The following is a 15,967-nucleotide window of genomic DNA, read 5'->3' on the forward strand; positions in this document are numbered from 1 at the left end:
ATTGAATAGTAAAACGAGTTGTCACATAAACCCTCCAACATGAACCCCACCTACCCAAAACAGGCAAACAGAAGTAGCACAAAACCAGCTGAGCCTCAACGGTTCTAAGTTTGTATGTGAAGTTCTATTTCACCACTTTACATAAATCAGCAGCATGAATGTACAGAATATAACAGTACTAGAGTTGAAACAATTGGCTGATCAATCAAATAGCTGATCAACAGAGAATTATCCAACAACTATTTTGATAAATCGATTAATTGTCAAAAGTCATTTTCCAAGCAAAGATAAGACCTCCAGCTTCTCAATTGTGAAGATTTTCAGACACTTTTCTTACACTGTGTGATAGATTTTGGACTTGTCTTACACAACAAGCTATCTCAAGACATTAACCTTGGTTTTACACTATTAATACTATACACAAAATAAGGGTAAAAAAATTACACCAGCAGCCTCACTGATACCACCAAGCAAACATACACCAACTAAAGACAGACGAGACATCTATGCGCAAAAGGCTTGTTAGCAAACTCAGCAACGTTAATGCTGGGTGAAGTGAAGAAACAATTCCTGGCATCTTAGTGAGCTTTGGAGAAGCTTTGTGAAGAAGACAACTGAAGACACTATTGTCATAAAGTGACAATTCAAGTGTGTGAGTGGCTTATGAAACATGAACAGTAGCAGCAGTGGTTTTCAGATTAAACGGATGGTGTATTGGATATATGCTGCTGGGAGCAGATTAAGTCAGTGTAGCAGTACCTGAACTAGTTTGCAGGCTTACCACAATTACAATTATTGGTCCTGTTCAAGTCAATACATGAAAAATTGCCAAAAGCCAATACATGCATTTGTCTATATGCAGCTGACTTTTAGGTGCTTTGCTCTTACACACACTCTTCCTCGTTTCTTTATCACAGACACCTATTGACTAAGTCAGAAGTAATTTGTGTCAATTATGACTCATGACTTCTAGTCCTGGGTAACAAATGGTTGAGGTTATGTCACAGTAGGAAGAGAACATGTGTAAATAATAAAATTCATGATGGCTGAATTCTGTTTATCTGCTTCAGTTTCAGGGTCCTGGTGTTAAGGCCTTTACTGTCAAGACACTTGAATTGAACTAGGCCGAGCCATAAGCGATACTTTTATTAGAAACACAACTCTTCCTTTATCTATAATAATAAGTCAAAATTTCTGCAGTGAAAGGGCATATTGTTTTGTTTTGGAAGGCCGCTGAAAACAACCTCAGATTGCATTACATCATTTCATCATACACATGCAAACAAAGCAATGCTGCTCCAGCCCAAAGCCCCACAAACACAGAAGAATTCACCTTTCACTGAATAAATCAGAGAATTATCATGCCGTTTCCATTTTACCACGGTGAGATTCTAAATATGTGTGTGGATTTACATATTCAGCAAATGCTTTTGCATTAAAATGAAGTGCCCTTCAGTGTTGCAAACACATTATTAACTAACTGTCACCCCAAAACATTTTACACTGGATTTCTAACTGTGTTGTAAGCAATGTTTACGTGTATACACAATGCATTCAGATGAAGACCTTCATGTTCCTGAGCTGAATATGAAGTCTTAATTTTAACTCACCAGTGTGATGCTCCAACTTCTGCACTAGTATTCTATGCACATATCAACAACTATTACAGGGCATCAAAATACAAACTTGTATTAAAAGTGGACATTCAGGTTTAAATAATTAATAGAAATTCAATACAATTAGTTGTTAAAGTTGTCAAAACCACCGATCTAACTGGCAGAACTTCCAAAACATCGTCAGTACCTTTAAAGCCGACTGTGACTCCAGCCTATTTTCTCAGTGGTGAACACGATTTTGGAAAAACTGAAGGAATATTAACAACCTCGCTGTCTCAGTATAAAATGATTGAAGACACACATTTGCGACAACAGGCTCATTTTGAACCGAGCTCCGCATTTCCATAAAACCTTGCGAGGATAATGCAATAGCCCATTACAGAAGCCATTACCCGTAGCCAAGGAGGACGCTGCCCGGCAGTGTCAGCAACATAACATGAAATCAGCTCTTTTATTCCTTAAATGTTCTCGACCACATTACTAAGTAGAACTCATTAATTGTCTTTACAACCCGAGTGTAATGTTAATGCTCAGGGATGTGACAGTTAAGTGGAGCCTCTCATATGAGGATTCTTGCTAAAATTACACTCTAAGAATGGGAAGTCTGCAATTATAATGTGCTCACTATTATATTGTTAATACTGTATTTTCAAAGTGGACAAATGTATGAATAAAGTGTCCAAAAACAAAGCCTTATACATACCATATCTACGCTTTCTCAAATGATTGCATCATCCTAGCCCACCCCTGGTGAAACTTAAAACCCACGCGCACACACACATACACACACAAAATAGCTACAGCCTCTGCAGAACCCTGTAAAATATGCTGTCACAAGTTGGAGCCATAAACCAGAGTGTTCATTATTCTCTGTTGCAATAGCTTGAAATGAGCTTTTACTTTCAATGCCATCTTTCCTTTCCCAGCTCCAATGTCATGGTGGTCAGAAACCCCTGTGGTTCAGTGTTAGCGGGTCAATTGGTAGTCGCAGCAGGGCTGGACGGAAGACGCATTGAGCTATGTGGATCTAGGCTGGCTGTGCTGCATCTCTCTGCTTTCCTCCAACACACACACACACACACTCCACACACGCACACTTCTCTTCCCAATTTCTCACACACCCACTCTGACCTTGTCCGCCGATGTGGCGGCTAAAATTAGCAGAATGCATATGGGAAACAGCCCCACGGATTAAATAAACTGCAATGCAGTATTTAAAGATGGGAGATCTAAGCTCATCTTAGTGAAGTCACAGAATGTACCAGTATATCATGGATCTGTTTTCTTTCTCGTTTGAAACAAGAGAGCTCCATAATGGCGTCCTTATGGAACCAGCGGTTGTTCACTTATTTACTTAAGCTGACCTGAAATCAATACAACCACCTCTTGAACCATCGCCAAGTAATCTGATAGGAGGGAGAACATACTGACCACATGAAAGCAAAGATCAGTGTCAGGTTTACAGGAAAAAAAAAAAGAAGGTGGCTGCAACGTCTTAATATAACCTTGTAGTAAGAGCAGCTTCTTTTGTAGTTTTCTGTTTTTTTGACGCCCTAGAAGAACGCAAAAGGTTTACTCAGATCACAAGTATCAACAGCTTGTGTTGCAAAGGCTAATTGAAAGGTCACAAATGATGATGAAAAATGGCCCGCGATACCCACCTAACAATCTTGCTTATACAATTATGCGTCAATCACAGCGTTTGTTCATTATCATGCTTCAATTATGCACCAGTGTTAATTATTGCACGAATAAGGGTTCAGTACTTTTTAAATGGGTAATTGACAAAGCTCTTGGGAGAAGGCGACTCAGCATAATGAAAATGAATAGTGCGGACAGTCCATCAGTTCACATTTGCCCACCCTCCCTCACCCTTGCTCCCTCTTCCACTTGTTAAATGGACTGTGGCATTATGGGCCATGTAGCAGCCAAAAAGTAAAAAAAAAAAAAAAAAAAAAAAAAACATACAACCTTTACTGCAAATAGAGAGCTGCGTGTATAGATAAACACCACAGAGACACACGCTTTTGAACGTGCACGCTTTGAAACAGTGATGCAAAGCCTGACGCGAACCCACACACACACACACACACACACCTTCAGACACACGCGCATCGAACCTTTTACCACTTCCCTGCCCTCTGTGGGTGTGTGTCGTTTTCCGAGTCAATGTGTTGGAATGCCTCCATAAATTATTCAGCCGCAGCGCCTGCTATCTGAAGATAACAGTGGCTCTTTATCGGTCAGCGTGTACAGAGACACTGCGCTGGTGACTATACAAGCACCTAGAGGGATTTGGGGGCACCTTCTGTGTAAGGATGCGTGTCATTGTGGCAGTGGAGCATAGAAAAGAATATAGCCTATCTGCAGGTTTATGTTGTAAGGTCACTTTCATTTTCTCTGGAGATTTGCTCATTTTTAGCTCATCAAACAAAAGGGCAATTATTTTGCCTGTGCATAAATAATGCAGACTAAAGATCAGGAAAGTTACCTGCCATTCATATTTGTTTCAGTATTTAGGAAAATGGCAGCGCCTCAGAATAAAACTGATGTTAATCTACTCCTAAACAATCCTAAATACGTGTTTGTCAACTTTTTAATGCACCTTCTAAAATATAAGCCATACAGTTTTTTGTTTTTTTTTTAATCTCAACACTGATTTTCCACAACTCCAATGATAAATCATTTTTAAGCAAATCACTGATTCCAGCTTCTAAATAGTGAATATTTCCTGGTTTTCCTTTTCTGTTTTGGATTGTTGGTTGGAATAAATAAGCAATTTAAATATGTCAGCTTAGGCTCGGGGAAATTGTAATTGCATATTGTAAAAATTGTAATTGCATTTTATAGATAAAACAAGTAAATGAGAAAATAACCGGCAGACTAATCAATGAAATTAATCGTTAGTTGCAGCTCCGCCACCAATTATATCCTCCTGACCTGGATGTCCACATCTATTTAAAATACACATTATCTGGTGTGTGTGTGTGTTTTTTTTTCCCCCTCAGGTACATTATGCAAGTCCATAACATCACTTTCTCATAGTGTTCTATATGTCTGGGCACATTCAAGTATCACACAATAAATACACACACAGACATCTGACCTGAGATGTGAGATATAACAGGCTATAACTGGTAAAAGATACACTAAGGAAGCCTAGTTTATGTCAATACAATTAAAAAGGGCAAATAAATAACACAAGAAACAGGCCTGCAGTTTAACCTTTGTGTGACAAACTTATTCTTTACTGATGAGACACCATTTTCAGTGTACAACCACTTGGTGTCAGCCTTGTACGCTCCGTGGATGCCACGACTACCATACAGCAGACACATTCTTTCCATGATTTGAGAGGTTGAATGTTAGTTGACATAACATTCAGAAAGATCTGCTCATAATTACCAAAGCCGCTGTAGATAAGCCTATTGACGGTCGTTGTTCTTCGATGCATACTGCTGTTATTTTTCCAATCTATTTCAGGTCCCCCCAAATTAACAGGATAGACTCAGGCTTGCATATGGCTCGTGTGTACGCTTTGCATGTCCTAATCTCCCATTGGAACGGCAGATATGTTTAGTATTGTGTTGTTGTGGAGTCTATAATAAGTGTTGGCAGTTCCCTGTAGGACGTGGACTTTTGGAGTGGCTAAAGGCCAAAATAGGCTTTTGAGCCCCCCCCAATGGGACGAGAAGAAAGACAGACGGACCCTCCAGTTGGCTACTCATGCCAGGCCTGCCTCCACATATGGCCTGTATGATGTTCAGCTCTGACACCATTTCATCAAGAAGTCCCATGGAAAGGCTCGTTCTAACAAGCATACGGCTGATTCGTTAATGTTAGTTTTATTACGCTTTTTACAGTGAAGAGTAATGTTGGGATGTGACAAAGTTCACAAACTAGAACTGAACTCAAAAGCACATAGTAATGCATTGTTTGCACTTATTATTGAAATGACAATGAGTCATGCAGGTGCAGTGATAAATACCAATGATAACCAATTTGCGCAGGTATGATTTCGAGCCCCAGGACATTCTACCTCAAAGAAACGAAAACAGAAAGAAAGCCGACAAGCAACATAAGAGCTAAACTCATTAACAGGATCTGAATGCCAAGTTGCCGACAGAACACAACATAGTGGAAAACAGCAAGATCCGTCGAATGATAAGGGAATACAACAAATTAATTCTTAATAATAAAGAAGAGAGAAAGAAGCTTTGAGACTACCATCCAATCGTTCACTTTCTATTGCTGATTATCCTAAGCATTTCCCAGCATGTACTGGAAAAACGGCTTACACACTGGCCATCGCAGGGCACTATGGTTAGCCATTGTTTACACTACAGATAAGAAAGTGATGAAAAATTAATCACATCAGATAAATATTGTCTACACGACATAATGCAGGCCTTATATAATCACTTTAGGTGTTTTATGAAAGCAATGCAATGGTGTTTCAAAAATTTCAGAGTTGCTGCCATATAAGCTAATTTAAAATTTAAAATCTGTCTACCAAAGCTTTAATTCACTCAAACTCATTTGCTGTCGGAATCACAACAAAGAACATAATTTATTATCTATAAAGATAAGAAAAAAAAAAACAACAAATGAAAAGTTAATGAGTATTACAAAGTTATGAGAAACTTCAGCTTTGAAATATGTTATTTCTTTATTCTTAGACAATCTGATGTGCACTGAGAAGAATGTGGCAGCAGTGTCCTGCCAAACTATTAAAAATTCACTCCTGACAAAAGAAAATGTTCCTCAGAGGTGCTTTGTGGGAAAAGTTGTGATTTATAGAGGCAGGACTTTTTGAAGAAACACTTGAGATTTCAGACAGAGAGGTAAGAAATGTCAGATTCTTCCCGGCTTCGGGGAATTCAGTTTATCCTCAACCTGACCTTGGCACAAAGAAAGAAAGACGCGTTTTGCGAGCTGAGGCCAAACATTGGCACCCAATTGGCATCAGCTGTTTGGCACTCTATCCAAGGAAGTCAAATGGAGTGAATCAGTGGCATAAACAAGCCTGCGGGTGGAAATATAAACATGAAAGACGGTCCACTTCTTTTAGCCTTCAGCAATCATAAACAAGTACCTTATGTTCTGCCATCCCTGCAGTTATAGCCACAGCAACAGTGCTTTGTCCCCTATATCCTCACCTCACCCGCTTTATTTCCACATCTCCTTCCCCTCATTCTTCTCTGGCCTGAGTCCCAAGACAGATGGTCCACGCGAGCAGATGCTCCCCACCCAGTCTCTCGAAGGGAAAAACAAAGGCTGGATCCAAAACAAACAAAATCTGCTGGAGGGTGCCTGAGCGACGAGAGGGGAAGTTCACACTGCAATTAATCCTAGATTTGACCAAGGACCATTTTTTAATTGACAGTTAGAGAGGAAGCTCACAGGTGGTCCAAAAAAAAAAAATCTACCAACAACAAACAACAAAGACCACTATCTTGATGACAAGAACTACATTTAACTTCACAGCAGTTGGTATGCCATTAAGACCAACTGATGTGCCAGATCTGACTGTGTAATAAGTCAAATTTTCCAATTGTGAATCTATTCATAGAGTGAATGTAAAGCTAGGCAAACAGACCCTGAATGTTTAATGCCAAATGTTGACAGATTCTCTTGACTTCTAAGGGGTCCAATTAAGATTTACTTCAATATTCATAATTAAAAACCTATGTTGTGAACAAGCTGTCACTTCCTAGATGTCATTCCTTAAAAACGTGTGGTCCTATTCTAAGTGCCTTTGATTTGCTTTAAAAATGTGTTTATTAAAGGTGCAGTGTGTAGAATTTAGTGGCATCTTGTGGAACAGACTCGGCAGAAATAGAATATTCATAAGTATGTTTTCTTTTGCGTATAATCACCTGAAAATAAGAATAGTTGTGTTTTCGTTAGCTTAGAATGAGTCTTTTATATCTACATAGGGAGCGGGACTTCTTCCATGGAGCCTGCCATGTTGTACAACCATGTTTCTACAGTAGCCCAGAACGGATAAACCAAACACTGGCTCTAGAGAGGGTCTTTCACGTTTTTCGCAAGTTTCACAGCAACCGTAGGTTCTTCTACACACTTGGAAGGAGAGGGGAGGGGTATTCAGTTAATCACAATCTGCAACCTCACCGCTACATACCACTAAATCCTACAGACTGGTCCTTTAAGATGATCTTTCCTTTATACATTGTGGCTCTTTTTGCCTAATAACAAATTAAACCGCACATCTTTTGATGAAACAAAAAACAGAAAAACCTTCATGTCATGATCTAGAGCTACATACTGTCAAAAGTTTTCTCTGAAAAGCTTAAGCACACTGCTCTGCTGTCTGACAGATTTGGAACAGCTTCTTCAATCTGTACCTTTGCTTCAGTGTGATCTCAGGACTCCTGGCTGACAGATGCTGAGAAAACATTCACACTCAAGCATCCACCACCATCACATGTGGTCAGTTCATGACCCCACAACAGCTCAAAGCTGATGTCTAGGAAGAGACAACACACATCAAGACTCTTTCCATCACTTTACAAAACAAATACACAGCTTTTTACACAAACACTGCACGTTCTTCAAGTGAAACATCTCACACAGAAACGACCATGTGTGTTTATCTAGACAACTTATATATTTTATTGTCGGACCTGAAAATCTGGGCATTAATTGGTTTAGGTGTATGTGTTGATTTTTTCCCATTCCATGGTGACTTCACAGTAAGAATGTTCGATACTGTGAAACTGCAGTCACGATTAAATTCTGCATCCTGAGATCTTGATGACTAAATAATAGCATTCATAAATGCTGCAAATGGATTGTTACACTCAGTTGCATCACAGCCAAAGTACATAACTCATTGGCTCAAACATTAAAATCCTGACTCAGTATTGGTGTCCTAAATATTGATTATTTCAGAAAGGACTGTTTGTCTCCTGTCTGCATATCGTACTGTAACTGAGCTTCTAGGCAGCCACAGCGTGTTTGCACATCTCCCCACTGGTCTACTTAGATTGGATATTTCTTATGTTGTTTCTTGACAGACAGTAATCTGCAAAGTTTATGAAGTAGTTCTGTTGGAAAACATTATGCACGTAGCAAGCTAAACATAAGTCAAAGTAATTAAATGCAAATCAGAGTAAATTAAGCATTGATTCAACAGCTATGTGGTAATGCCTCGTGGTAAAATTTCTGCAGTTTATGTTTTATTACTTAATGTTGTTTAGCGTTGTTTGAGGCCTTGGATATACAATATGAGGCCTAAGTAATTAGCAATGATGATTCATACTGACACAAAGGAAAAGAGGTGATTCATCACCAAAAACCTGCGACGGACAGAGCTTTTTCTTAACTTTTTAAGTGCAAAAGACGGAGCTAGCCGTGGTGCTGAAAGTAGCTCAATCACAACAACAAACCTTACGGGGCTGAATACATCACATCTCTGAATCTGAGGAATACGGTACGAAAGGAGAGAACTGTCTAGGGGAGCCGCCGGCAGTCACCGACAGAAGTTGCAATGGTGATCTGAGAGAGCTCCGAGGCACTGATGCAAAGAATCACTGCACCGAGGAAACAGCTCTTGGGAGGATCGACTCATGGCTGGGTGGCTGTAGCATTTTTTGTGGGCGATCGTTACAGTTTAAGATTTACCTGGAGAGTGAGCGTGATGTGGTAGCCCACTGGGGACAGAGTGGTAGGGGCTTAGAAAGAAATGAATGACAAGTTGAGAAAAGGACGCATAAAGAGAAAGAATCATGCTTGTGGGATAATTTAGTTTCTGTACATCTCTCTACAAGAGATTACTTAGCAGTGGAAGCTACAAACAAATACTCTCCAGTCTCCCCCTGACTCACCCTCTATAAACCAAATGACATTTATGCCACCAGAATAATGAGAAGTCTGGTCAGGAAGTGAGAGATAAACTGCTGGGAATTCCAAACTTTTCAGAATCTGTACAAATCCTAGTTAACAAGCATCCAGTCTTTATAATGACCTACACTTGGGCAGGGGACAGCAGTCAATATCCTTCAATAACACCCAAAGTGTTAACACAGCAAAAAAATCTGGCCTCTAATACTGCAGGAGCCTATAAATGATCATGAAGATAATGGTCTTCAAAACTAATGACTTATTCTGCTCAAAAAGTGAATTAGGTCTCGAGAGCCCATAGCCCATATCCATAATCTGGATTATTACAAACCCTTAAATAGCATTTGTCAAAGTCTGCACATCCTCATTAGTTTGCATAACTTTTGCTACTCAGTAGCCGTTATTTTAGCAGTGGCATACAATTTTGTTTCCCATTCTTCATGTCCTGCGTAAGGACTATTAATGGGAGATCAAAACACCTGAGACACAACAGCTCACATCCATTTAAACCCTTCAAGATATTACTCATATCCTTAACAAAAGGATAATTAAAAATCAGTTAGGTGTGCAAACAAACATTAACCTGCACCAGGGATGATGAGCAGTTAACTGTTCTTCTGGCTTTGAGAGAGGCATTGAGCAGCCTGAAGGGAAACCTATGGACTATAACTGAGTGATCAGTATTCTGGATGCCAGCCAAGAACTGTGGAGAGAACCCAGGAGAGGATTTATGCCACTGTATCCTATGGTCTTTTTTTTTTTTTTTTTTTACTGATGCCTGTGTGCCCTTATACTCAATCACAAGGGGGTTCAAAAGTTGCGTGTATGCAGAGTGTAGGCTAAAGTGTCAGATAAACATGAAGTTTGAATTCATTATTTATTGCAACAGGGATTTCTAAACCTTACCTAACACAACATAAGTTTAATGCCCCCATATGTTAAATCATTCAGCAGAAACAGTGATAACGAACAGTAGAAAATTGCTGCTACCCAGTTGAAATCCTAACAAACAATGGAAAAAGTGGCCAGTATATCATCAAATGAACATATTTTTATCCTTTAAAAGAAGGCAAAAGTCAAGACATGACTCCACAGTTAAAGCAGTGACAAAAAAAACGTTAGAGATCTACGTTGCAGAAGCATGCAAGTCAAATGTTGGCGTGAGAAAATGTCACGCCAAACTCAATTAAAAATAGAGCAATTTAATGTTTCCTTTCAACAGCTACCAATTAGAACGACGGAACTAGGCTACATGGAAACTACTAATTGACATGTCGAATGAGAATAATGACCCGTCAATCACTTCTTAACTGGCTTGAATCTTCAACTTTTTTAACTGAATTGGTGCTTTGCTACCTGCCGCCATTCACGGTGCATTGTGGTGTAACGTCGGGAAGACAGTGAAATAAGCATTTTTTTAAAAGTGTTTCTTGTATTAATTGCATACAGAATTAAGGAGTGGTCCTACAAACACGCAAATTCAACTTATATTTTACCAGGCATTTCTATTTGGCCAATAAGCCAAAGGCAGGAAAATTAAATTGCTTTTTTTGCTCGGAGTTTTGCCTGACATTTTCTCTACGCGTGACCGAACAAAACAAACCCATAAAATCGGCCAAATTATCGGTGAACACGCCAAAACATGCGACCACTGTCCTACCAGCTGAAGAAACAGCAGCATCCACCCGGGCAGAAATGGTCTCCACTCTTTTTGCATCCATAGTTTTTGTGCCGAAGGTGGACTTTGTTTAAGGCGAAAGAGCTTCGCTTCGGTCACAGGAGCTGGTATCAGCGCTGACTTGTATACGGCTGGTACTAGTTGCTGCCCATTCAACTCCCAAGTTTGTATGTGAGACAGCGCTGGAAAGCTGCTCGCGCACCTGCTTACTGGCGGGAGCGAGCATAGGTGGGTGAGTGTTGGTGGTGGTGTGGTGGTGGCGGCTGTGTGTGTGTGTGTGTGTGTGTGTGTGTGTGTGTGTGTGTGTGTGTGTGTGTGTGTGTGTGAGTGGGGTATGACTTAAGTCACTTTCAGGGACACACACCAGACTTAGGACCAGTTGATTGGAGACAGGTTGTGCATTTGGGACCAAAAACCGTGTCCCCAATTGGTAAAACGCTGATTCTTGGGTCAGTGGTTAAGGTTAGGGTAGGGGTTAGGTTTAGGCAAGTAGTGGTTATGGTTAGTTAGCGTAAGTCTCCAGGAAATGAATGTAAGTCTACGTAAATACCCCAAAAGTGACTTAAGTAAGTAAAGTGTGTGTGGCCTCTATTTCTCTGTGTTGAACTCCTGTGGTTGCTCAGGTTTGGTGATATGATTGATAAGTATATAAAATTAAGCCTCTGCGTTATTCACATGGATGATTTCTTTTTAAACTTCATACTTATCAGGGGTTCCATTTAAAGGAACATTCCACCATTTTTTCAACTAAAAATGAGTTTACTAGACATGGGGAGTACTAATCATTGTGTAAAAAACCAGTTTTATCTTTTGTGGCTTGAGGAGCTTTCTCAAGAAGGCTATAACACACACTAATCACATCATGGAGTGTTGCCCATAGCACACACTGACATGTCTTACAATCAAGAAGTATGTAAATTATGTTTCATGAGAGTTGTCACTCATCAGTGCTGAGGAATAGAACAGTGGCACACCTCAGAGAGTTTATGGTCAACCTGTGATGACACGCATAAAGACACCACTTTAAAAAAAATAGCTGTGGGTGTTTTGATACATATCAGTGTCTCCTCTTCTTGGTCTTGAAAAGCTGCAGCATTTATTAACTGACACACTGTAGTCTGACTGTACATTTACTGCCAGACTGACAACTTACTAACGACAACTAACGTTAAAAGTAAAGTTAGGCTTGCTGTCTGCTTCCCGACTCATTTTAAAAAAGACGAGAGAAAGAGAGAGAGAGAGAGAGAGAGAGAGAGAGCAGCAGTGGTCGAGCAAGCTGAAGAGTGAATGAAGAGAGGGAGCGCTGGTAGTGAGAAAGCCGGTGAATCAGATCAATAAAACGTTATTTTCTGATTGTTTCACAGCGGTTACGTTCCGGAGGACAAATAAACACGCCCACACCCCCACACACCTCCACTCGACCCTGCGGCTGAACGCTGCACCACCTGATTTGCTCTAAATACGGCCTTACTGCTAACCTTTTCTTCTGCTCTGCTCACATTCACTGTCACATTTCTGATGCTCGCTCTCTCGCTTTACCACTCACTCGCTGGTACTGCCCTATTCCTTAAAAGGAGTTATTCTACCTGTAGTTTCCCAGGCAACTACACAGACGCTGACTCACGTTTCGAAACAGCGCTGCTCAGAGGCTCCAAAACGCTATTGATTTCCGAATGAATGGATATTTGGCGATATTTTTGGCATTTAAAAAATTATTTTTTGGCCTGGCAGTGGTTCTTGTTGGTCTGGCGGCCCGCCAGGCCTGTACTATTATAGAGGAAACACTGCATATTATATGCCACCTGTGTGTGTTGTCCTAGAGAACACAACCCTGATGATGTCATCAGGGTTATCTCGGCTTGGGACGCTCGGAAGCTTACAAAAAGGCTGTGGTAGTATAAACTAGGGGCATAGAGTTGGAAAAATTTACTAGGCAGAAAAGAACCCTACAAAAAAGACATCATCGCTGTGTTGTGGGAAGTGTGGGCAATTTTGGACTAAAAGTCAGGATAGCTTTTCTATGGCTACAGCGAATTTGGCTATTCTTTTTAAAATCTCTCTCTTGTGAGTCCACCAACTTTATGCGGGTGCAATACTAAATCACTGGGGTACCAAACTGACAGAACCAATTTGGTTTAATGTCCAAAAAATCTTACCAGATGGTACATGAAATAAAATGTGGCATTTCAATCAATTGGCATAACCTGAATTTATGGTGTCTCTGTTACACTGTGGTTTGTTTAGCATGCCATAGACTAAGTTTTAAGAAGTGGGCTCAGGGACCACCGGGGGTCTTTGTGTTTTCAGCTTAAGTCTTCTCCAAACTCGCCACAAACAGTTTAGACTGTTACATAATTCTGCACAAAGTCTTAACAGTTTGGGATGCTATCTGATAAATTGCGAGTCTACAGACAAACACACACATACCTCTGGATGGGTATCACACACATTCAATGCACAGTATTCTCTCTCTCCCCTCTTTAGTTTTCTCTTTCTTGCACACAAACAAACTGCAGTATAAACACTATATCAGCTGTTGGAAAGAACAGTATGTCTGTAAACAGACCAGCAAGTAATCAAGTGGAGATTTTCCACACATACTGTGGTTACACAATGAAACAAGGCCACTACAGCTAACAATAAAGCCCATGATGAAAAGATGAACCCGGAATAAACCAGACTGCTTCTTAGCAAGTCAAGACAACTGTCAGCCATTTTCAAGATGAGAGCATTTTTAACAACAGAGCATATCTGTGTTGTGGCAGCAAAGAGAGTTTGCAAAGGATAATTTAACTGTCTTCCAAAAATACCATAAAGGATAGTTTTCTATCTCACTATAAAACAAACAGGTCAGTTAAACACAATAGACAGCTTCAGACAAACTATGAAACAAGACGACATGTATCAACTGGTATCATGGGAAATTGCTGACATTTCGCAAAAACAGAAGCTTTACCTTTAAATGATTTTAATGAGCATATGTGCAAGAAGCTACTTTGAACCATGGTGTAATACATATTTTTAGATGCATTTATTTCTGGAATATGCATGCATCATATGTATTGTAGCTGAAAAAAAAGAAAAAAGGACAGTATGCACCTGGTGCTTATATGTTCCACATACCTGACATGGATTTATAAAACAGATTTATAAAAAAAAAATAAAAGGTAATCCAGAAGCTTTCTAAACTTTCATGTTGCATGATTATGCAAGGATTCATGAGGACTGGTCAGGTTAGTCATGGTGAGACGTGGATAATAAACTGCAGCATAGGTTAACTGCATCAAAAATAAACTCCAGACTACCAAAAACAAGTCAGTCGGGGTTGTATTAAAGTTACGTCCCTGTGCACATCTTGATTCAGCATATTTTCAACAACTTAATTGGCCTCCAGTTGAAAAAAAGAGTCATACAAATCAAGTTGGGACTTATACATAAAATTGTTCATAATGAGGTCCTCAAATATCTGTCCCACTACTTTGATTTAACCCTCCCTTAGAGGATCACAATGGAAATATGCCTGTCTATCTATCTATCATGTACTGAAAGCATCTTTTGAGAAGTCGTGAATATTAGATCAGCACCTAGTTTTGCATTCCAGCCAACCACTGAAATAAACTTTGCTGTGCCCCTAAAATAGCATCCCAGTAGCAGCAGATTGCAGAACAGTCAATACAGCAGCATCGTCTTTTGCATGCAATCATTATTGCTTGTGACTTTTACAAGGAAAGGGGAGTATTTGACATTTTGGAAAATACATTTATTCGCTTTCTGGTGAAGAATCAGATGAGAAGATTTATACTAGTCTCAAAAATATTAGCGGTATCAATCTTCTCGCTCAACCATAGACTTGTAAAAAGAAATTGGACGTAGTCATTGCATGGACATCACCCATTGGTTTGTGGACTGCCGTTTCGAAGCTTTTGAAGCCTCAAGTTTAGGAGTTCTTTGATCTTTGATTTCTGGAGCCAGAAGTGACTATATTTGAACGAGAGGGTGGAGCTAACCCTAGCGCGGGCTGCTATCTTGGTTAGCACCATTGACTGTGTATAAATACAATCAGTCATTGATTAGCACGGTGCATTCACAGTCTTATAATGCTAATGCTAGCGAAAAACAGTGCTAAACCCATTAAAACTAACTGTACTTACCGGAAAAACAGAACAGCTGATTACTTAGAGGGTGTTTTAGTACAATAAACACTGAACAAGACCTTTTTAGGCGACCAAAAAGTTACGATGAACTTCCACGAAGTGAAAACACTTTGAAATAGCAGCAGCTACGCCTATACTCTGAATCTGGGGTTCCGCCATGGTTACGTTACGTTATCAACGTTGTCGCCGTGGAAGCAACTTGTCAATCACAAGGTAGCCACACCCTAAAGCATACCCGGCTTTATCATCTATTTTACTCTAAATGGGAGTATAATTTACAAAACGAACATCATGCTATATTGAAGAGGACTTGAAACTAGCGATTGAGACCATAAACTCATTAGGAAAGTTTTTACAGAGGTAATAAATCAAGTGAGAAGTAGGGTCATTTTCTCATAGACTTCCATAAAATCGGACTTCTTCTTGCAACCAGTGGAGTCGCCCCCTGCTGGCCATTTGAGAGAATGCAGGTTTAAGGTACTTCCGCATTGGCTTCACTTTTAAGACCGGGAGCTACCATGGATGTCTTATGTAATACATGTTATATATATTATTATAATACATCCATGGGAGCTACCCGCCTACCTCTCTTCCAGACAGCGAACAAGCTTATTTCTCAAAATGTTTAATGTTTCTCAAAGTCTAAAATGACT

At 39.9% G+C, this 15,967-nt stretch overlaps 1 protein-coding gene across 12 annotated transcripts in view; it reads right to left on the minus strand.

Annotated features, from left to right (window-relative positions):
- Window positions 1-15,453, minus strand: part of kcnip4a (potassium voltage-gated channel interacting protein 4a) — a 141,456-nt gene extending 126,003 nt beyond the window's left edge. For 5 of the 12 annotated variants that reach the window (XM_044342370.1, XM_044342363.1, XM_044342364.1 and 2 more), the window contains exon 1: window positions 15,312-15,453. Coding sequence is in view for 3 of the 12 variants with exons in the window: in XM_044342361.1 (XP_044198296.1) it covers window positions 11,143-11,203 (61 nt within the window). In the remaining 9 variants the exon portion in view is untranslated. Of the gene's footprint in view, window positions 1-11,142; window positions 11,414-14,512; window positions 14,515-15,311 lie in introns of those variants that run through there. The other 7 variants (XR_006400369.1, XM_044342361.1, XM_044342372.1 and 4 more) reach the window with 5 other exon arrangements.
- Between the last annotated feature and the right edge of the window lie 514 nt (window positions 15,454-15,967).

This window comes from Thunnus albacares, chromosome 22, assembly GCF_914725855.1.
Source record: "Thunnus albacares chromosome 22, fThuAlb1.1, whole genome shotgun sequence".
NCBI classification, from domain to species: domain Eukaryota; kingdom Metazoa; phylum Chordata; class Actinopteri; order Scombriformes; family Scombridae; genus Thunnus; species Thunnus albacares.